Genomic DNA, 24,362 nt, shown 5'->3' on the forward strand with positions numbered 1-24,362 from the left:
TCTTCAACCCAAACAAATTATTGAGTAGGAAGGGCCATAGGCACTGGTACCGAAGCCCCAGACAGAGTAACAGAGTGAAAGGAGGACATTGAAGATTAAGGGACACTCTGTTTCTGTGTGCTACGTCAGCCTAATCGCTTTTCAAGTCAAGTCAATGGAGTTATGGGTAGGCTGTCTTTTTCTTTCATTGAATTCTGCAATTCATCATAACATGCTTGGCTTTCGGTTGAAGTTTTTAATTAATTTCCCACAGCTCATCACAGACAAGTCGTCGACATCCATGGCTCTTGTGAAAGCAGCAGATCCACAGACCTCCTCTTCTAATGCTTCTCGATATTGTCGTTATCACGTGTTCCTGAGTTTCAGAGGCCAAGACACTCGCAAGACTTTCACTGACCACCTCTACACGGCCCTTGTCAACGCTGGATTTCGGACTTTCCGAGACGACGATGAAGTGGAGAGAGGAGAAGGTATCAAGCCCGAACTGCAGAAAGCAATCAAACACTCACGAACTACTGTTATTGTATTTTCGAAAGACTATGCGTCGTCCACATGGTGCCTTGACGAGCTCGTCATGATCCTTGAACGCAAGAGGACCTCAGATGACCATGTCGTTTTGCCTGTCTTCTACGATGTGGATCCATCCCATGTGAGGAAGCAGACAGGGAATATTGCAAAGGCATTTGCAAGACACCAAAAAACTCAACCACTAAAGAAAGTGAAGGCATGGAAGGAGGCACTTGCGGAGGTTGCAGATCTGGCAGGGATGGTGTTGCAGAATCAAGCTGATGGGTAATTTCTTTCCTACTGCTAGTACAACTTCTATTAGGAGTTTTCATTTGTTATGTTTTTTTTAGGGTGCGTTTATTTATGAACTTTTCTGAAATTTCTTATTAGTTTTTTTCTTTGATAACTCTTATGAGTTCTTTTTTAGGGTGCGTGATCGGTTCATAATTGTATATCATTTTGTACCCTTCTAGCTTATGATTTGGTTATGTTTTTGAGTTAAACTTGTGCTTTTAATCCTTTTTGTGTTTATCTTTCAGTTCATTGAGCTTTAGGTAATAATGATGGCTTTGGATAGTAAATGATGCAATCCATGCATGTTAGGGCCTAATTTGGATGAATGGATGAAGAGCTTAAAGACAAACTCAATTTTGGCTACAGTCCCCTGCCAGCCCAGTTTCGTAGGTCATATTGCAAGCTTTGTTTCAGCAACCTACATAGCTCGGATGAGGCCACATTCTTCATGAAAGTTGTTCCAATGGGTGTATAATATAACATATCCGAAATTCAGCCCCATTGGATAAATCTGGAGTCCGTTACCTAGCAAACACAGAACCATGCTCAGGATGGATCTTATCAGCGCGGAAAATGAGTTAGCAATTTGTTTCGGCCTTAACTTCTTCCTCCGACCTTGGATTGGCCCAAATAACATATGGCTGGAAAGAAGACATTCTGAACTTCAATTTCGAGTGCTTAAAGTCCTAATTTGATTAAGAGAAGCCCAAGTTGTAAGCCCTTGAAGTTGCTGGTCATGCTAACCTCAGCATGTGCTGGTTGGATGCTTGGTCATGGTGAGCTAGGTATGAGCTATCATTTCTGGTTGGAAGCTTGGTCATGGTGACATGAAGATGAGCTAGGGCTGCTGGTGGGATTTATTAGTGAAGTGCATCAACCATTTCAGATTTTATAAAACAAGTGTTGTATGCATTAGCCATACTTAATTCAGATTTTCAGCTTCCTTAGGCCTATATATAGTGAGGTTTCCCAAGCTTGTAAACACACCCCAAGGGGGGGAGCTCTCAAACACTTCTCTAGAGCTCCCTTCCCTTCTCTCCCTCAAATTCTCTTAGTTTCTCTTTCTAGTTTTCAATTGTTGTAATGAAATCTTTTGTGTTGAAATTTTCCTTAAGTTTTTCTTAGTTCCACTTTACTTTTCATTATGTAAATTCTTTTCTTTAGTTTCAAGTTTGATTAGTTTCCAAGTTTCAATTATGGTTTTTGTTCTTATTCATTATGCTTATAAGTTAATATGCTAGTTTGAATGATTGATCACCATTTAGGCTTGCATGTTAGCTATCTTGGTTTGAATTAAGAGTAGACACCATGCTTTAATTCGAATTGAACTATGAATAGGAAGAGTATGTATGGACATTCGACAACAGAGATTAGATACATACTTGGTTGTTTAAAATGTTCTTCTATGCTTAATGGGTTCCTAATGCTTAATTTTAGGTTAGACAACAAATGATCAAATTAGGGAATTAGGAACACAAGGTTATGACCACACACCATGGCTTAGTCATACTTTAGCTAGAATCAATCCATTAATCTAATTGAACTTGGGAACTTATCTGCTTGAGTTAGTTATTTCTTTCTTCCTTATTTTATTTATTTCCTTTCTTTTTCATTTCTGTTTTGTGTAGGAAAAATGAATTGGATCATTCAATCACCAATCCTCGTGGGATCGACCTCGCACTTACATATGCTATACTACCAAACGGCTCGTGCACTTGCGAGTATCACAAGTTGAGGATGCAACTGAATCCATTTTGGTGCAGCTGTATCTACGCAACAAGTTTTTGGCGCCGTTGCCGGGGATCGGTAACATTGTTTGATTCTATTTGGCTTTCCTACTTTATTTTTTTTTTCTTAACTGGACAATTTCAAGTTTTAAAGTTAATGACATTAATGGACAAGTTGTGTTTGTAGTCCAACAGAAAAGGACAATTGCCCAACAAGCAAGAGAACTGGGTTTAAGTCCCAGCTTACACAACCCATTGGTGCTTGTTGCTTTGAAGCATGGAATTGGACATGTGTTGATTTTTCCTTTTCATTTTTAGTTTTTTTTTTATATTTCGTAATCCTTTAATTCTGTTTCAAGTTTTTTGTGTTCGTTTTAGCAATTTATGATAGCTTAATAAAAATGGAGAAAGATGGCAACCTCAATCATAAGAATGGGGAGTGTGGAGCAGTGGGAGAAGTCGCGACCTCCAAATGCATCCATGCTCGACCTAATCGCTTCAAGGGGGAGTATTCCAATCTTTTCTATTTAGTTGTTTTGTTATTATTTTAGTAATTTTAATTTTCTATTTCTTTTATTAAAAAAAAATTAAAAAGATTTTTTATATTAGCTGACTCGTGGTAACTCCAGTAAGCGTCTCCGTCAATACAGTGTCAAGGAGTTCTTTAGGCGACACCTTCGGTGTCTAAGAAGTTTGGGTTTTAAGTGGGACCTTTGTGACCCCTCCAACCTTCCCGGATCCCCTGGCTGTGTTTTCTGAGGCCCTTAACTGGTCATCCATGAGTTGCTTGTATATTTGTGTGTTTTATAAAAAAACAAAACAAAACAAAAAAAAAATTAAAAAAAATTGAAATTTGAGTTTTTATTTTTTTTATCCTTGTAAATTGCAATTTGGAACTTCTTTTTATTTATTTATTTATTTTTCGTTGTGTGGTCAGTTAGTTGTAAATAATAATAAATTTAAAAAAAAAATCAATTTGGAACTTCTTTGTTTCTTTTTTTTAATTTTGTTAAGTTAGTTTATGTATTTATTTACGTGGTGTGGTTAGTTAGTTTATTTCTGAGTGTTAAAAACATATTATTTTTATTTCACTCAAACACTGCATTACAAACAAAGAAAAAAAAAGTAAAAAATTAAAAAACAAAACAAAAACAAAAAACAAAAACAAAAAAAAAGAACATTCAAATAAATTAAAAATAAAAACAACTTCTTCTTCTTCTTCTTCGTCTTCATCTTCATCTTCATGGCATGCCTCTATTATCTCTTACTTGCAGAATCTGCAGCAGCTCCACATGGTCCTCATTTTTTCTTTGCAGTGCTTCCACGTGCTGATTGGCACAGTAGAGCCGCTTCTGCAAGTCCGCCACCATAGCCTTCAAGGAAACTATTTCCTCGCTCATCGCGGCACACTCCCGTGTTCTCGCCAGTAATCGCATACCCAAATTGGTAGCGGAGACCGCGTGGAGCACAGTTAAATTGTGGGACTCCTCCACCGCTGCCTTGTCAGACCTCTGTGCCACATGCAGATGATCTGTCGGTGTGAGCTTGCTGCTAATCATGCCTCCTAGCAGCACTGCTCTGTTCGGCAGTGCCTCAGAAAAGTTCGGTATTGCCTCAGCAAAGTTTGAGGCCGTACCGTGATGATATGTGGAGTTTGGGAAGACACGGTTTGGAGGAGCCCTTATCTGGGCATTCGGAGTGGCAAGGGACAGCTCAAGGTCGAGATCATCAAGGTGAGTGCATGAGGATGCCATTTTTTTGTTTCTGGATTTTTTTGATGTTTTTCCTTGAGTTTGCAGGAAGAAATGCTGGGTATCATCCGTTTGTAGAGGCGTGCTTTAAATAGACATATGCTGATGAAGGTGCCAACACCATTTCGGATTTCCCGGGCATGCTCGACCTAATCGCTTCAAGGGGGAGCACCTTTACTTTCACTTTACTTTTCTTTTTTCCGTGTTTTCTGGTGTTTTATTGTTTTGCCCGTTACTTTCATTTTCTAGAGCTTTGTGTTTTTGCCTTTCCCTTTCGGCTATCATCTTTATTTTATTTTAGTTAGGGAACTGTGCTTCCATTTCCGTTTGTCGTCTTCGTTTGATTTAAGTTTGGAAAGTGTGCTTTCTTTTCCGTTTTCTTTTTCCTTCTGCAAATTTACTCTTTTATTTCCAAAACAAAATAAAGACAAAAACAACCAAAAAAAATAAATTAAATTAAAATAAAAACATCAATAATGCAGTAGAAGTCATTTCTTCACAGCGCTCGGTGTCTCGACCATAGGAGCTTTGAGTTTGGCCCTCTGGCTGTCCTCTTCCGGGGCTTCACGCACAGCCTCTTGGGGCTCATCACTTGAGCTCCCAAAGATCGCAATCTTAGCTTGAGCGTAACTACTCTCGCGATCCGCTTGCTTGCGTTTACCCGGTCGGTCTAGGTCCTCCAGTTGCTTTCTCATGTCGCGAGAGTACAACTCTACCATCTTTGATAGATTTTTATTCTCGTCTCGCAATACTTCTAGCTGGTGTCGATTCACCTCCACAATCCTTGACCTCTCCCTTTTTAAGCTTTTTATAGCACTCTGACAGTCTTCAACCAAACTTCGCTCCGCCGCCAACTGAGCTTTAAGCACCTCTACCTCATGGGACTTCGCAAGTAGGCGATGACCCAAACTTGCGACACATGCTGTACTCTGCACGCTCAGTGCCAGGGCATCACTCGTGACCCGGTTGTCATCCCTTGTCCCGAACACACGTATATCTTTGGGAGTCACTAAATTTCTGCAAACTCCAATGGCAACATCGTTGTCCAGGAGTATTGAGTCATTGACAGTCACAGGCCCCCGTGCGGAGGCAAAGTAGGGCATCCATACTGGTGCTGCTGCTTGGCCCCGTGTTTGAGTCGGTGGAGCTAGGTTGAGATCCAACGAAAATGGGTAGGAAGAGGCCATTTGATTTCTCACTATTTTTCTTCTTTTCTCTTTTGTGTTTCTGAGTTTGTGGTTTTGTTTTTATCCCCTTCTTTTTCCTTCTTATAGATATAGTCTTTGACAAACCCTAGCCATTGCAGCGTCTAAGCATTTCTGAATCTCCAGCATTCATCGAGTCCCACAACCTTCTCGCTTTCCAACCGTACCCAACACATTTATCTCGACGTGACCTTTCTGAACGGACGCGTTCAGTAAAGTCATCACGACTTTGTATGGCCCCGTAATTTCTGCTTGTGGAGTCTGCGGCGCCTCTATGCGTCGACACGTGGCTCCTGCTTTCTGCCCGTGACTATCCATGAGACGACATTAGGGACCACGTGCTTTCTTTTCAGAAATCCCGCTTTGCGCTCATAATTCACGTTTTATCTTTTTAAGAAAAAAATTAAATTTAAACGTGTGGGCTTCAGATTTCATGTTGGGTCGGGTTTTACCGTTGTTGGGTTAATTTCATTTTGGGTTGGGCTTTCAATTGTTTGGGTTTCAGTTTGTGTAAGACTATCTGTTAGGGCTTACTGTTTTGAGTGTTTTACTGTTTCGTGTTTTTTTATTTATTTATTTTATTTTATTTTATTTGATTGTTTGTTTTGTAATTTTTACTTTGTAATTGTTTTATTTTATTTTTGTATGTTTTGTGATTTTTATTTGCTTTAATACCCTTCATTTGTTGTTATGACATTGGTTGTGGCTAATTTTTAAACATTGAGGACAATGTTCATTTCTAGGTTTGGGGGTATTGGAGTTTAGCAAGTAAATTTGGTTTTTCTTAAAATTAAAAAAAATAATAATTGAAAAAAAAAAAATTATTTTTTTTTTTGCTTGTTTTTATTTTAAGTATTGTTTTGTTTTGTTTTTGTTTTGAGTCACTTTCCGAACACTTATGATGAGATAGTGATAAATGTTTGCATGACTTAAATAAAAATTGGATTTCATTTTATTTTAGTGTTTTTTTTTCTTTATTAAAAAATATAAAAAAATTTGGCATTGTTCTAGCATGATATGTTTGAAACCTTCTTTACACTTGCCATTTGTTTCATAATTTTCCAATTAAAGGATTTGCATGACCCAAATAATTGTATCAAGCATAAATTAGACTTATATAACCATATAAAGTGAGCTTTTGAGCCTTGTACTTCAATTCATGAGTGTTATATACATACTCTTATTTTCTTGTCATCAAAGTTGTTGTTTGATCTCATTATTTATTGATTTGGTTGAACACTTAAAAGTCATTCATTCTTATGCAATTTGACTTCACGACATTTAAGAAGTGATATTAAGGCCCTCTTTGGATCGTTTGTGCCTTTCAAGCTAACCTTATGCATGCTTAAGCATGATTTTCCATTGTTTACCATTTTGAGCCTATATGTAAACCTTTTCTTTCATTTAACCAATTATATTTCCTCGCCTTAGCCTGAAAAACAAATATTTACCTTTCTAAAGAACTCATGAGCTTTAATTGGGATGTGTTTTTCATACTAAGTTTGGGAATTTCGAAGAAAAAAAAAAATCACACAATTGGTGAAAGAAAAGAGAAAACTTGTGATTAAGTGGTGGTTGAATGAAATTTCATTTTTGGGCCTTCAAAATAAATTGGTGGTTGTTCAGGAAAGGAGTGAATCAATGTAAATGAAGGTATAAGGAGTTTTGATCATGTAAAAGAAAAAAAAAAATATAATCGTGATGATTCGAAGTCTTGTAAACAATTATTTTATGCTCTTGCATTGCGAGTTCCTTGGACTTTGTATTATCCATATCCTTCATTTCTTACTCACCTTACACCCTTGGCCCCATTACAACCCATGTTAAAGACCTAAATTGATCTTAAATGTCATGTGGTTGAATTGCATTCATTTTTCTACTTTTAAGTGTTTGGCCTCCTTCTTGAGATCATATTAATGCAAGTTCTTCATATTTCTATTGCGAGTTAAGTCCCTTATGGTTTAACTCTATTCTCATGTTTATAACTGAGTGTGCATTGTAGCCCTCTTCTGAGTGATTCATTTGTGAGAGGACAACTTTGGTGAGATTTGAAGTTGCATTTGTGCTTGGTATGATTTTTGAAATTGTGTGGAAACTAAGATTGGGGAATTTGTTGCATTTGGCTATCACACTACTACACTTTGAGCATATTATGTTTTGAACTTTGCCGCTTTGTGAATAATGTCTAAAATTGAGCTTTTATTGTCAAAATGTTTAAGTCATGTGCATGAGTCATTTCTCTTCACAAAATGTTCGGAAAGATTGTTTTGAGTTTTTATTTTGATTTTGTTTTTTTTGTTTTTTGTGTTTTGTGTTTTGTTTTTTTTTTTATGTTTGTTTTTGGTTTTGGTTTTGCTTAAGAACTAACAAATCTAATAAGTTTTCTAATTACTTTGTTTTACAGAGTCAGTAAAACGTTTGTGGGTATCGTAACTGTTAAACCCTCAGGAGACACAACTCCTCCTACTAGGGATGCCTAGAGGTTTAAAGGCTTGTTGCATATGCTAAATGCAATCGAGTTACCTACGAAAGTGGTCTAGTTAACTTCTTGTTTTGTTTTTAACTTTGTTTTGTGTTGTTTTGCTCGAGGACTAGCAAAATCTAGGTTTGGGGGTATTTGATCGGTTCATAATTGTATATCATTTTGTACCCTTCTAGCTTATGATTTGGTTATGTTTTTGAGTTAAACTTGTGCTTTTAATCCTTTTTGTGTTTATCTTTCAGTTCATTGAGCTTTAGGTAATAATGATGGCTTTGGATAGTAAATGATGCAATCCATGCATGTTAGGGCCTAATTTGGATGAATGGATGAAGAGCTTAAAGACAAACTCAATTTTGGCTACAGTCCCCTGCCAGCCCAGTTTCGTAGGTCATATTGCAAGCTTTGTTTCAGCAACCTACATAGCTCGGATGAGGCCACATTCTTCATGAAAGTTGTTCCAATGGGTGTATAATATAACATATCCGAAATTCAGCCCCATTGGATAAATCTGGAGTCCGTTACCTAGCAAACACAGAACCATGCTCAGGATGGATCTTATCAGCGCGGAAAATGAGTTAGCAATTTGTTTCGGCCTTAACTTCTTCCTCCGACCTTGGATTGGCCCAAATAACATATGGCTGGAAAGAAGACATTCTGAACTTCAATTTCGAGTGCTTAAAGTCCTAATTTGATTAAGAGAAGCCCAAGTTGTAAGCCCTTGAAGTTGCTGGTCATGCTAACCTCAGCATGTGCTGGTTGGATGCTTGGTCATGGTGAGCTAGGTATGAGCTATCATTTCTGGTTGGAAGCTTGGTCATGGTGACATGAAGATGAGCTAGGGCTGCTGGTGGGATTTATTAGTGAAGTGCATCAACCATTTCAGATTTTATAAAACAAGTGTTGTATGCATTAGCCATACTTAATTCAGATTTTCAGCTTCCTTAGGCCTATATATAGTGAGGTTTCCCAAGCTTGTAAACACACCCCAAGGGGGGGAGCTCTCAAACACTTCTCTAGAGCTCCCTTCCCTTCTCTCCCTCAAATTCTCTTAGTTTCTCTTTCTAGTTTTCAATTGTTGTAATGAAATCTTTTGTGTTGAAATTTTCCTTAAGTTTTTCTTAGTTCCACTTTACTTTTCATTATGTAAATTCTTTTCTTTAGTTTCAAGTTTGATTAGTTTCCAAGTTTCAATTATGGTTTTTGTTCTTATTCATTATGCTTATAAGTTAATATGCTAGTTTGAATGATTGATCACCATTTAGGCTTGCATGTTAGCTATCTTGGTTTGAATTAAGAGTAGACACCATGCTTTAATTCGAATTGAACTATGAATAGGAAGAGTATGTATGGACATTCGACAACAGGGATTAGATACATACTTGGTTGTTTAAAATGTTCTTCTATGCTTAATGGGTTCCTAATGCTTAATTTTAGGTTAGACAACAAATGATCAAATTAGGGAATTAGGAACACAAGGTTATGACCACACACCATGGCTTAGTCATACTTTAGCTAGAATCAATCCATTAATCTAATTGAACTTGGGAACTTATCTGCTTGAGTTAGTTATTTCTTTCTTCCTTATTTTATTTATTTCCTTTCTTTTTCATTTCTGTTTTGTGTAGGAAAAATGAATTGGATCATTCAATCACCAATCCTCGTGGGATCGACCTCGCACTTACATATGCTATACTACCAAACGGCTCGTGCACTTGCGAGTATCACAAGTTGAGGATGCAACTGAATCCATTTTGGTGCAGCTGTATCTACGCAACAGTGCGTTAAACATGTTTCATAATAAAGATAAATAAGACGTTTGGGCTGTAAACATATATTGTTTTTCTATCTAATTTTTAAAGTTATACAAGAAAATAGTTAAAGTAATTCTCTTTCATTTTTAGGTACGAGTCAAAGTTTATCAAGAAAATAGTTAAAGTTATTGGAGACAAACTAAGTCGCACACCCTTAAGTGTTGCTCCGAACTTGATTGGAATGCATTCTCGAGTTGAAACAATTAATTTATGGTTACAAGATGGGTCCCCTGATGTTGGCGTACTTGTAATCTATGGGATGAGCGGAATAGGGAAAACAACCATCGCAAAGACTGTTTACAATTCAAACTTTAGAATATTTGAAGGAAGCAGCTTCCTTGAAAATATCAAAGAAGTTTCAGATCAACCCAATGGCTTAGTTCAAATACAAATCCAACTTCTTTCTGATATTTTGAATGGGAGAAAAATGAAAATAAGCAATGTTAGTGAGGGATTAATTAAGATTGAAGATGCAATAAGCTCTAAAAGGGTTCTTCTTGTTCTCGATGATGTGGATCATTTGGACCAATTAGATGCAGTATTTCAAATGAAAGATCGATTTTATCCAGGAAGTAAAATCATCATAACAACTAGGCGTGCAAGATTGTTAAAGGCTCATCAAGTTACTGAGGTGTATGCAGTTGGAACTTTGACTCAAAAAGAATCATTGGAGCTCTTCAGTTGGCACGCTTTTGGCCAAGACCATCCTGTTGAAGATTACATAGAATATTCAGAGAAGCTAGTCGATCATTGCGGAGGACTTCCATTAGCTCTCAAAGTTTTAGGTTCTTCTTTGTTGGGGGAAAGTATATGTCTATGGAAAAGTGCATTGGAGAAGTTAGAAGCTATTCCAAATGGTGAAATAATAAATAAACTAAGAGTAAGCTATGACTCTTTGCAAGATGACCATGACCGAAAATTATTCCTCCACATTGCTTGTTTCTTTGTCGGAATGGACAAAGATTACATTGTTAAAATACTAGATGGATGTGATTTCTATACAATTGTTGGGATTCAAAATCTCGTCGATAGATGTTTGGTGACAATAATTGATGGATGGGACAAGGTGCAGATGCATGACCTGGTTCGTGGAATGGGAAGAGAAATTGTTCGCCTAGAATCAAAGGAGCCTTGGAAGCGTAGTAGAGTATGGCATCATAAGGACTCTTTCAAAATCTTGATGGAAAAGAATGTAAGAAACATGCGTTATTTGTACACATTTTTGTTTTTCCTCTTCTAAAAACTTTCCAAATGTTTTTTCCTTTTCTTTTGTAGGGTACGGAAACAATTGAAGGTCTTGTCCTCGACATGCACATGTGCGCTACAAATAGTCCCATAAACTCAAATGAGAAAGTCTTGGAAACCAATGCATTTTCAGGGATGCACGAATTAAAACTACTCCATCTCAGTCATGTAAAACTCGACGGATGTTATGCTGAATTTTGTACCGGATTAAGATGGTTGTGTTGGCTTGAATTTCCTTTGGATTCTATACCCACCGATTTTCCTGTGGGCAGTGTGATTGTTCTTGAAATGCAGTATAGCGGCTTGAGACATATCTATGAAGGAACAAAAGTATGTTACTACATGCTTTTCAATTTCTTTTCATTTCATTAGGCTTGTATTTTTTTTTTATATATCTATATCTATAACAATTAATTGCCAACATTGATTTTTCCTTCGTACATTTTTCCCCTACAGTGTCTTCAGTCCTTGAAGATGCTTGATCTCAGCCATTCTCATTCCCTTACAGAAACCATTGACTTCTCATATTGCCCAAATCTAGAGAAATTGGTTCTAGTAGACTGTACAAGCCTGATTTATGTCCATGGATCCATTGGAAACCTAGATAGACTTATTTACTTGAATATGAAAGATTGCAAAAACCTTAGGATGCTTCCCAAGAACATTTGTATGCTAAAATCACTAGAAACATTTATTATATCTGGTTGCTCAAATCTAAATGAGTTATCAATTGAGATGTTGAGGAACATGGACTCGTTAAAAGTGCTTGAGACAGATGGAATTCCGATAAGTGAATTATGGCTAGAAAGAAGTTCGAGTATCTTGGGTTCTTTACCATGCTCTTTAGTAGAATTAAGTCTTTGGGGGTGCAATCTTTCGGATGATGCCTTTCCTATGGATTTTGGTCATTTGTCCTCATTGCAGAGACTAAATCTAGGGAATAATCCAATTGGTAGCCTACCAAATTGTATCAAAGGATTAGTGAGGGTCGATAAACTCTCTTTTTCAGAGTGTACGAGTCTCAAATCGCTTCTCAGGTTACCAAAACTAAACGACTTGGATATCACCAATTGCATATCATTGGAGAAAATAACGTATCAATACCCCCGTTATTCCTGGGAACGCAGTGGTACCAGTTTCGGTTGCAACTACAACCTAGTTGAGTGGGAGTACAGGTACAAGTTACAACCCATTGGAAGTGTAGATGTAGAAATGATCAACCTCTTGGGATTGGGCAACTTGTTGGAATCAATGGCACCCATTCGGATGTACACACTATACGAAAATTTACAAGAGGATGATCCAATTCCCGTCCAGGTGTGCGCCTCTCTCTCTCTCTCTCTCTCTCTCTCTCTCTCTCTCTCTCTCTCTCTCTCTCTCTCTCTCTTTCTCACATATGATCACAGGAAAGAGTTGACTAATATTGTCAGTTCTATTGCATATATATATATATATATATATATATATATATATATATAGGGATTGTACGAAGATGGTATATTCAGCACATTTTTTGGTGCGAATGAGGTTCCAGGCCAATTCAGCCATAAAAGCAGAGGGTCCTCAATATCTTTTACTGTGCCATTACTTGATAATCACAGAACTCGAGGCTTGATTGTCTTTGTTGTCTATGTGAATGCTGGCTATGATTCTCCTATTGTCCACCACACTTATATGTCACATATAATAGTAAAAAATCAGAGCAACGGTCTGAGGGGGTGGTTTTGCCCGTCACACCACGGTATTCCAGGTGAAGGAGAAGACATGATATGGTTAAGCCACTGGAATTTGGATGATCAGTTACAAGGTGGCGATGAAGTGGTTGTTTCTGTAATTATGAAATCTGGGCTTCTGGTAAAGGAGTTGGGCATCCGACTTGTGCAGGTGCAAGAGAATCATAATATGATGAGTATTTCCACAGATTCTTCTTATGATGATCGAATATGGTATAATAAGCGCCTTGGGGACTCTGATGAAGAAGATAAGAGAGGTGTGATGTTTTATTGTCGCATTTCATAATTTTACTCCAATTATTTCCAAATATAAAATAAAACAAAATAATAAATGAATCTATATTTTGTTAGTCCCTATTCACAAGTCAGTCCCTATTCATTTCAAAAACAAGTTTCCTCTCTAATTTGTTGGGATTTTCACTTGTCTTGTATATATGTTTTCCAGAGGAGCTTTTCTCTCGTTTTGTATGTTTACCAGACGAAGAAGAAGAGCGACAGGGTGATATCACAGTTGCAACCACCACAGGCAGCAATAACTCCGGCAGCCTCCGTGGCTGGAAGGTGCTCGTCACCGCAGCTTGCTTCTTTCTCACCCTTACTCTAATCACTCGGTCTTCTCTCTCACGCAGAAAGAAGCGGCCGTCCACAAGCCCTGGATGAATATTTTGTACCTGAACAGCAGAGCAGACTTTCGTTTCTGCATACATCCAATGTCATTTCGTAGCATTTCGTAGCATCATTTGTTCAGTTTTAACATATGTTTTATTCCGTAAGCGTTGGTTACTTTGTCCTCTTAGGCTGTTTATTTTGCCCTCTCCTTCATCTTCCTTATCTTCTAACTATTTCTCTCTTCTTCTTTTTTTATACAAATGTTTTCTTCACGGGATCTTTCAATAGCAACCTAACAATTCTTCTTCTATGACCAAAAAAAACAATTCTTCTTCTTGTTTCTGAGATCTATTTTCTCTGCAAAGTTAATTCTCTCATTTGGCTAATTCTTTCTTTGAAGTCTCCTAATTAATTTCAGTTTAATTGTCCAAAATTGACAGAAATAGGATGGGTGAAGTTCTAGGCTTCTTTCTTTTTCTTGGTTCATAATTTATCCCAGTAGTTTTGTTCAATGACTGCTTTTTTTTTTAGGTCAATTTTATTCAGTAGTTTTTTTTTTTTTTTTTTTGCTAAGCGAATAAAAATGAAGTCTAACTACTACATGCAAGAGAGGGAAAAAATGGTATAAAAATTTCTTCAATTTTGGTTTAGGGAAAGTAAAGAAAAAACAAAATACCTGAAAGAGCCTTGCAACAGAGTTTTTATTCGAAAGGCATTTGATGTAAACTTAGAACTATAGCAGAAGGGAAAATGAAGGATTGGATATCGAGTGAGTCATGGGGGCGGGTAGAGTTTTTATGACGTCATTTTAAATTTCAAAATTATTCCAATTGGAATTTGTCGGTTTCTGATTGTATTTGTGTTCAATTTGCACCCAAGTTAAAAATTGTGCTCATGCCGACCCCAACACCCACACCGCATCTCTCTGTCATAACCGTCATATTAACTAAAGCTGAATTTTGGTTTGAATAGTAAGATACAGAAGACGAATTTGCAATTATGCATCAAGTTTGCTTTTTTTTTTTCCCTTATATGATAATCTAACCAGAAGCACCCCTGAATTTTCTTTTCAATGGATATATATTATTGTTTAGTCGACGAGGTGTGCCACATCAATAATCTAACAGATTTTTGGCAAAATCAAATGGTAGGGGCCAAAAGTGATGTTGGATGTTAATTTGGAGGACTATGCTGATAGAAAGAAAAAACTTAAAGGACTAAAGGTGGTAATTTTGTGAATCTTAAACACCATTATTGAATGTAGACTTCACTCATGCTAGATAGAGACATCAAATTATTGGCAGTTTTAAAATGACCATATCTTCATGAAAGACAGAATCTTTTAAGTAGTTGAAAACAAAAAAAGAAAGTGAACAACTTGTCGTTGAAAAGTGAACATAACCATCATATTAACACCCACACCGCATCTCTCTGTCATAACCATCATATTAACTAAAGCTGAATTTAGTAATATACAGAGGACGAATTTGCAATTATGCATCAAGTTGCTTTTTTTTTTCCCAGTGAATTGTCCCTTATATGATAATTTAATTTGATCATAAGAATTTAAAGAACCAGAAGCACCCTGGAATTTATTTTTTTCCCCAGTGAATTGTCGCTTTATATTATTGTTTAGTCCACACGGTGTACCACATCAATAATCTAACATGTTTTTTGCAAAATCAAATGGTAGGGGCCAAAATTGATGTTGGATGTTAATTTGGAGGACTACGCTGATAGAAAGAAAAAACCTTATGACAGGACCGGCCCCGAAATTCCTCGGAGGACTACGCTGTGGAAATTCCTTGGAGGACTACGCTGTGGAAATTCCGACATCTTATCGATGTCAGGCCCACTTACTAAAAACCGAGACTTTCTGTCGAAATTTCGACAGTCTCCCCTGTAAATTGAACATTCCCCAAAAATTTCAACCTGCATAAAACACATTTTAAAACACCAACTAGCAGCATGCACAAGTTAACAACATGCAATCACATAATAGGCCTCCGGCCTTCAGATAATTCAAAACCAAACCATTCATGATCTCAAACAATTTTACGATTACTCCCAAAAATCATTAAACCGGATTCGAATCCATTAACCACATCAAAAATCCAATCGCTCATTCAGAATCGATCAAACCTTTTAAACGCAATAAAATTTCCGCGGCTGCACCTGGTGAGACCCCAGGCTGCCTACGTACCCTTGGACAAGGGATCAAGCCACACGTAGTTCTCATGTCAATGGTCACAAGTCCGATTCCGATAAAACAAAATAAACTCATTCTTAATCTCTTTCTTTATATCAGTTCAAACCCTACAACCATACCCTATCCAAGGCGTATGTACAATGAACACATCATCAAATTATTCCCTTTATAACAGTTCAATCCCACAACCATACCCTATCCAAGGCGTATGGTGCCAAACAACACTGCCCAAATCCAGGGCTTATACGTTCATGCATGTACAGGCTCACAAATCTCAACCATAATCGACACCACATATACGTATATGTAATATAATAACACCCACCTCTCACCATCATCATGTACCAGGGGAAAACAATCCAACAGGGGATTGTTGACTAGCTCACAATTATCAGCCCTCAAACGGACTATGTGGCTAGGGACGAGCCGTCCAACTGGGGGACTAACTCTCAGCCAGCACGTACGGACGAAGAATCAAGACCCGTACGCTTGAAAACAGCCCTACGCGCGCAGACTACCCAATCAAGGGTCTATGGCAATATCCCGTCAAGGATGCCCCGAGTTCCGTCATATCCAGACCATATCCACAATTTTCATGTATCAGTATCTAAGGGGAGGTACATGTGATGTTGCACATCATGTACTGGGGAGAACAATCCAACAGGGGATTGTTGACTAGCTCACAATTATCAGCCCTCAAACGGACTATGTGGCCAGGGACGAGCCGTCCAACTGGGGGACTAACTCTCAGCCAGCACGTACGGACGAAGAATCAAGACCCGTACGCCTGAAAACAGCCCTACGCGCGCAGACTACCCAATTAAGGGTCTACAGCGACACCCCGTTAAGGTATGCCCCGGGTTCCGTCATATCCAAACCATATCCATGTATCCCAGTGTCCATATCCACTGTTTCCAAGTATCATCATCCAAGGGGGGAGGTACGTATGATGGTGGAGTTCGTAATCCTTATATACATATTATAAAAATAATATATCCTTCCTTAATTCAATTTTTCCAAGGCATCGTATTAAGAAGACATCCGAAGGGCCTGGACAAACTCCGACGGGCCTGGGCAAAATAAATCAATCTCCGAAGGGCCTGGGCAAACTCCGACGGGCCTGGACAAAATAAATCATCCGAAAGGCTTAGACAAACTCCGACAGGCCTGGGCAAAATAAATCAATCTCCGAAGGGTCTAGGCAAACTCCGACGGGCCTGGGCAAAATAAATCATCCGAAAGGCTTGGACAAACTCCGACGGGCCTGGGCAAAATAAATCAATCTCCGAAGGGCCTGGGCAAAATAAATCATCCGAAAGGCTTGGACAAACTCCGACGGGCCTGGGCAAAATAAATCAATCTCCGAAGGGTCTGGGCAAACTCCGACGGGCCTGGGCAAAATAAATCATCCGAAAGGCTTGGAATTTTCTGTCAAAACCGGCGCGGTTCCGAACGGTTTCCGGCGACTGGAGCTGTTGGCAACGGCGGAAGCGGAAGAGGGCTAGGGTTCGACGACGAGGATGTGCCGGTCGTTTTGGGTCCGATCCCGGCCGGAGTGGAGGCCGGTGGTGGTGGTGGCGACGGTGGAACCGTCGCTGCTGTAACAGGGGAGGGGGGGGGTCGCATGGGAGAGAGAGAGAGAGAGAGAGAGAGAGAGAGAGAGAGAAAAAATCTGGTTTTAAAACCAGTTTTTCAAAATTACAATTTTGCCCCCCCCTTCAATTTTTCTCGTTTCTCTCTCGTTATAACTCGGATTCGAGTCCGTTACGTGTCTACGGACTCATTTCGGCGTGCTCTACGCAACGGTATAACCGGAAGTCCCAAATTCCTTCGAAAACTTAAAATGATATTTTTGCCCCTTTTTAAAATTACGTAAATATTTATTATTTTCAAAACCCTTAATTAATTCAAATCACTTTATTTTTATTGTTTATTTCAACTTATTTTCTCATTCAAATTTATTTCCTCCTAATTTAATTATTTTATTTCTTTTTCGGACCGGGATGTTACACCTTAAGGACTAGAGGTGGTCATTACAGTACAATGGTGAATGTATACTTCAGTACAATGGGGCCAAAATGCAAATTAAATTGATATTTGCGTTCGATCTGAAAAAGATCAGGAAACAATCGTTTGAAGTTAAGATTGGGTTGAAGTGGATTACTAAGTCAAGTCAGTTCAAGTTGTGCATGCCCTAATCGAGTAATACTTCTAATATTTTAGAATTAGGAGCCTTATGCACCTAATTATATTATTCAACACCGCGATCCGTCAAGATCAAACTGATAATAAGGAGAAATTTCCTAACAGTCCATGGTGTGAATGTACAGACTCTGCCATGCCATTATCTTTATGTTAAGCATCTTGCTTATGTTATCCTCCTTTCTTTCTTTTTTCTTAAGCCAACAACTCCAATTGTCTGTTTTTGACCAAACAATTTACTCGTTAATAAAGTACTAGAACTTGTCACTTACGCCAGTGACTCTGGCCGGCCCCATCACTCACTCGGTATTATTAAATCCCTTCAGAAAAAGACATCTTGATTTCATTTGCTTGACTAAGCATAATTGCTTTTATGTCGATGGATGCATTCACACACTGCTTGTTTACAACATCCAGGAAAGGAAGTAGAAACCTCAAACCTTATAATTGATTTCCTCTCAGACAGTTTTTTGTTCATCACCACACTTCAATCTATGGCACTTGTGAGATCGGCTCAACAAACCTCCTCTTCTAATACTCCTCCATATTGTCGTTATCACGTGTTCCTGAGTTTCAGAGGTGAAGACACTCGCAAGAATTTTACTGACCACCTCTACACAGCCTTGGTCAACGCCGGATTTCGCACTTTCAGAGACGACGATGAGCTTGAGAGAGGAGAGGATATTAAGCGGGAACTGCAGAAAGCAATCAAACACTCACAAACTTCTGTTATTGTGTTTTCGGAAGACTACGCTTCATCCAGATGGTGCCTTGACGAGCTTGTGATGATCCTTGAACGCAAGAGGACCTCAGCTGACCATGTCGTTTTACCTGTCTTCTACAATCTGGATCCATCCTATGTGAGGAAGCAGACAGGAAATCTTGCAAAGGCATTTGCTGGGCACCAGAAAACTCAACCGCTGAAGAAGGTGAAGGGATGGAGAGAGGCACTTGCAGAGGTTGCTGATCTGGCAGGGATGGTCTTGCAAAATCAAGCTGATGGGTAATTTCATTCCTACTACCTACTTCTTTATGGCGCGTATTAAAATACCAAAATTAGGAGATTTGGTTGCCAACCTTGCAGTACAAAATGTTTTTTTTAGCATAAGTAATAGTCTATAGCCTACAGACTCGAGTGGAAACATACCCTTTATCTCTATTTACAATTACAATAATAGAATTTTAACCGTTTATCTCTATTAACAATTACAATAATAGAATTTCATAGTTAAAGAGAGTATGGCGATTGTACATTATCTCGTTATTTATGTGTATTTCATAGTGTAGTTGTACAAAAATGTAGTTGGCACCTTCCAAGTTCAAAATTTGCTATTCAGTTGTAGGGTATGTTTGGTATTTACAGTGCTTTTTGAAATGGGTAAAAACGTCTTCTAAGAGCATCCACAATGGGCCATAAACCACCTCCTTAGACAAATTTTATGGCGAAATTGAAAAAATACAACTTCAACTATGCTCCATATCCACCTCCTAAAATAGGGAGACATCTAGGAGCTCCTAAATCTGAGGGGAGAGAAATGACTCCTAGTGACTCCCTATAATTTAATGGTGCTTCGTTTTATGCATTGTTTAAACTTTTAATTAATGCTAACTATTTTTTTTAATATTATTTTTTTATAGAAAATTGACCAATTGTATTGAATTAAAAAATAACTATAGTATTTATGACTCCCTAAATTAGGGAGGATGATTGAAATTCAAATTTTATAAAGAGCTCCTAACATAACTCGTGTGTTTTAGCTAAATTTTAACTAAAAAAATAGGGAGCATGATTATAGATGCTCTAAATAACTAAGGCTTATATATTTTAACAATCATAAATCAAATCTCTAGCTCTCAACTTATTTGATCAATTAATAAAGATGGTTGATCCATCATAATGAGTTTTACTGCAATTAGTTGTTTTAATTATCTTCCATCTCTAAAAGCATGTTCTTTTACTTATTATCTATGTTGCTTGATCCAGATTTTATGTAGTTTTTCATTATGTTTGATTGAGCTTTAGTTTTAGAGGCCAATTCAACCCCCTCATCCAGACGAGGATTGATCTATCTAAAGTTAAATTTTGATAGATTTTGTACTATTTAAATTTTTTCTCTTCATATTGTCAACAAAGTTTTAAGTTCTATTTAACTCTTTCAGCACTCATCTATAATTTGTACCTTCTAACTTTGTGAACTTATTTCCATGGTATTTTATAGTTTAATTATATGAATTAATTAATCATACACATGCTTGAATTCTCTTTCAATTGATTGCAATTTTTTAGGTACGAGTCAAAGTTTATCAAGAAAATAGTTAAAGTGATTGGAGACAAACTAAGTCGCACACCCTTAAGCGTTGCTCCCAACTTGATTGGAATGCATTCTCGAGTTGAAACAATTAATTTATGGTTACAAGATGGGTCCCCTGATGTCTGCATACTCGTAATTTATGGGATGAGTGGAATAGGGAAAACAACCATCGCAATGTGTGTTTATAATTCAAACTTTGGAAGGTTTGAAGGAAGTAGCTTCCTTGAAAACATAAATGAAGTTTCACAGCAACCCAATGGCTTAGTTCAAATACAAAGACAGCTTCTTTCTGATATTTTGAATGGGAGAAAAATGAAAATAAGCAATGTTAGTGAAGGATTAACTAAGATTAAAGATGCAATAAGCTCTAAAAGGGTTCTCCTTGTTCTCGATGATGTCGATCATATGGACCAATTAGATGCAGTACTTCGGATGAAAGATCGATTTTGTTCAAGAAGTAAAATCATAATTACAACTAGGCGTGCAAGATTGTTAAAGGCTCATCAAGTTACTAAGGTGCATGAAGTTGAAACTTTGCATTACAAAGAATCATTGGAGCTCTTTAGTTGGCATGCTTTTGGCCAGGACCATCCCATTGAAGGTTACATAGAAGATTCACAAAAAATAGTGGATCATTGCGGAGGACTTCCATTAGCTCTTAAAGTTTTAGGTTCTTCTTTGTTGGGAGAAAGTATAGATGTATGGAAAAGTGCACTGGAGAAGTTAGAAGCCATTCCAAATAGTGAAATAGTAAATAAACTAAGAGTAAGCTATGACTCTTTGCAAGATGACCATGACCAAAATTTATTCCTCCACATTGCTTGTTTCTTTATCGGAAAGGACAAAGACTACATTGTTAACATACTAGATGGATGTGATTTCTATACAATTGTTGGCATTCAAAATCTCATGGATAGATGTTTGGTGAGTATTGATAAATGTGAGAAGGTGCAGATGCATGACATGATCCGTGGAATGGGAAGAGAAATCATTCGCCTAGAATCAGAGAAGCCTTGGAAGCGTAGTAGAGTGTGGCAACATAAGGATGCTTTCAATATCTTGCCAGAAAAGAATGTAAGAAAAATGTTGTATATGCACACATATATGTTTTTCATCTGTAAATATTTTCCAAATGTTTTTCCCCTTTCTTCTGTAGGGTACAGATTCAATTGAAGGCCTTGTCCTCAACATGCACATACGCCCTACAAACAGTCACATAAACTCAAAAGAGATAGTCTTGGAAAGCAGTGCATTTGCAAGGATGCACGAACTAAAACTACTCCATCTTAATTGTGTACAACTCGACGGATCTTATGCAGAATTTTGTACAGGATTAAGATGGTTGTGTTGGAATAAGTTTTCTTTGGATTCTATACCCACAGATTTTCCTTTGGGGAGCCTGATTGTTCTTGAAATGCAATATAGCGGCTTGAGGCAAGTCTTCAAAGGAACAAAAGTATGTTACTCTATGCTTTTCAATTTTCACTTTCATTTGGCTTTTAGTTACGTAAATATATATATATATATATATATATATATATATATATAACTGTTGGGTTTTTAGGGTGAAAAGGTGAACAACAAAGTGATTTTATTTATTCCACAATAGATGGGTACAAGGCTTTATACAAGACTAGGCTTATTGGCCTTCAACAACTAGAAATTGTTTACTAGGCTTATTGGCCTTTTTCACTTTTTGCTGGTTATTTGGCCTTTTCTCTTTCTTAGCTTTTGTACAAGAGACATCATCTATTTATACACTAAAGCTGCCGCCATTGTCCTGCAGCCATTGTCCATGTCGGTGGACATGGCTTCTTCTCATAGCCACTACATTATAATATTATTACTTTATTACAAGATTTTTGTTAAGAATTTTCTAGGAGCTTACAACAATTATTAAAGCTTAACTTTGGTAGACTTTTCTTGAGTTTTCTAATTTTTTCTAGATTTTTCTAAACACTTCAAGTGTGTATTAAATTTAACAATAACAATTAACTCCCCACAGTGCTGTTCATTTTTTCCCTCATAGCGTCTTTCGTCATTGAAGATTCTTGATCTCAGCCATTCTGATTCCCTTGATACCACTGACTTCTCATTCTGCCCAAATCTAGAGAAACTTATTATTGCAGATTGTGTGAGCCTGATTTATGTCCATGGATCCATTGGAAACCTTGAGAGACTTGTTTACTTGAGTATGAAGGATTGCAAAAATCTTAAGATGCTTCCAGAGAACATATGCATGCTAAAATTACTTGAAACACTTATTATATCTGGTTGCACAAGTCTTAATGAGTTCTCAATTGAGATGTTGAGGAACATGGAATCTCTGAAAGTGCTTCATACAGATGGAATTCCAATAGGTGAACTAAGGCCAGGAAGAAGTTCATGTATCTTGAGTTCTTTACCATGCTCTTTAGTGGATTTAAGTCTTCGAGGATGCAATCTTTCTAATGATGCCTTTCCTAGGGAATTTAGTAATCTATCCTCATTGCGAAGACTAAATCTAGGGAACAATCCAATTTGTGTCCTACCAAATTGCATCAAAGATTTAACGAGGCTTGATGAACTTTCTTTTGCGGGATGTAAGAATCTCAAATCGCTTCTTGGGTTACCAAAACTGGGCGAATTGATTGTGGGAAGTTGCGTATCATTGGAAACAATAACATATCAATGCTCTCGGTTCCGAAATCACTCTACCGGATTGCATGACAATCGCAACCTAGTTGAGTGGGAGTATGATGAGTACAAGCTAGAACCCATTGGAAGTGTTGATGCAAAAATGATCAACCTTTTGGGCTTGTCCAACTTGGAATCCATGGCACCCATTCGGATGTGCAAACGAAGTTGGATGTCAAGAAATTTTAGGAACCCTGATTGGAGTCCCGTCCAGGTGCATCTCTCTCTCTCTCTCTCAGGAAAGAAATAGTTCACTTGTATTATTGTCATTTACATTGCATATGTATATATATTAGGGACTGTATGAAAAAGATATATTCAGCACATTTTTTGCTGGGAATGAGGTTCCAGGCCAGTTCAGCCATAAAAGTTCAAAGTCCCCGATATCTTTTACTGTGCCTCTACTTGATAATCACAGAATTCAAGGCTTGAAGGTCTTCGCTGTCTATACAAAATTGTACGCCAATGAGTTCACTAATCGTTCTGCTAAAGGTATACCTGAGCTAATAATTACTAGTGTCAGTAATAAGAGCAAGGGCCGGAAGTGGATATATGGCCCAATATTCTACGGTATTCCAGGTGAAGGAGAAGACATGATATGGTTAAGCCACTGGAAGTTGGGGAGGCTGGTTCGCTTAGATGGTGGCGATCAAGTGGTTGTTTCTGTAATTACGCAACCTTCTCTTCAAGTAAAGGAGTTTGGCATTCAGCTTGTGCAGGTTTCCACAGATTCTTATTATCCATATGTCAGGATGAGTAATCGATGGTTTCCTCAATATAAGCCAGGAGTAGACTTGCTCTCCCCCATCTGTGGACCAGCACAAAGTCTGATTAGGTTGCTTGATCTCCTTGGGGATTCTGATGATGAAGATACTAGAGGTGTTTTGTTTATTAACTCATTTTATGATTTTACTCCAACTATTTCCAGAATAAAATAAAGTACAACAAACAAGTGTTGTTAGTTGTACCATATTTACTGACCACCCTCTCTAATACACGTAATTCACATGGGGTCACCTCTATTCGATAAGTGGTCAATAAATATGATACAAATAGCATTATTCATAACCTAGCATCACAATCCATATTCATTCCAGAACGAAATTTCCTCTGATTTGTTGGGATTTACTATTTTTGTATGTCATTCTGCAGAAGAAGAAGAGCAAAACGATCTTCACCCAATTGTAGCCAATAACTCTGGTGGTCCTCGTGGCTGGAGGGTGCTCATCACCGCCACTTGCTTCGTTCTCACACTTTCTCTTATCACTCTCTCACAGAAAGAAGCCAGAGTCCAAAAGACGTGGATGAATTGTTTGTACGGGAACAGCCCGGTTGAGTTCCTTTCTACCTTCACATAGATTACCATCAAACTCTTGTTTTGCAATGTTCCTTAGATTCTTAGTGCAATTCATTTCCAAAATTAATTTATGACAAAGCTATACTTATCAAGAACCAAAATCTCAAGCTAATCTCAGTACAGGGGGCTTCTCCAATGCGAACTCTAAGATGCGGATTGGTTGCGAACTTTTGTTTTTAACCGTTGGAAGAAGAGCGAAAAGAAAGAAAATAAAGCCACACAAGCCATCCAACGGTTAAAAA

At 37.7% G+C, this 24,362-nt stretch overlaps 2 protein-coding genes across 3 annotated transcripts; both read left to right on the forward strand.

The window, feature by feature from the left end:
* Positions 1–280: 280 nt before the first annotated feature.
* Positions 281–13,415, forward strand: LOC148296828 (disease resistance protein RUN1-like). 2 transcript variants are annotated; one of them, XM_088248249.1, is made up of 6 exons: positions 281–792; positions 9,868–10,969; positions 11,053–11,352; positions 11,479–12,339; positions 12,502–13,012; positions 13,201–13,415. In XM_088248249.1, exons 1-6 carry the CDS (start codon positions 281–283, stop codon positions 13,413–13,415), a joined length of 3,501 nt encoding a protein of 1,166 aa, XP_088104375.1. The 2 variants fall into 2 exon arrangements, with proteins under 2 accessions (XP_088104375.1, XP_088104376.1); XM_088248250.1 differs by having other exon boundaries at positions 13,234–13,415.
* A 4,633-nt stretch (positions 13,416–18,048) lies between these two features.
* On the forward strand, positions 18,049–24,338 carry LOC110745535 (disease resistance protein RPV1-like). The gene is made up of 6 exons (XM_088248248.1): positions 18,049–18,778; positions 20,063–21,161; positions 21,244–21,543; positions 22,117–22,977; positions 23,060–23,642; positions 23,916–24,338. Exons 1-6 carry the CDS (start codon positions 18,159–18,161, stop codon positions 24,119–24,121), a joined length of 3,669 nt encoding a protein of 1,222 aa, XP_088104374.1. The 5' UTR covers positions 18,049–18,158; the 3' UTR covers positions 24,122–24,338.
* Positions 24,339–24,362: the final 24 nt, after the last annotated feature.

Source organism: Prunus avium, chromosome 2 (genome assembly GCF_965620075.1).
Source record: "Prunus avium chromosome 2, drPruAviu1.hap1.1, whole genome shotgun sequence".
Classification (NCBI taxonomy): Eukaryota; Viridiplantae; Streptophyta; class Magnoliopsida; order Rosales; family Rosaceae; genus Prunus; species Prunus avium.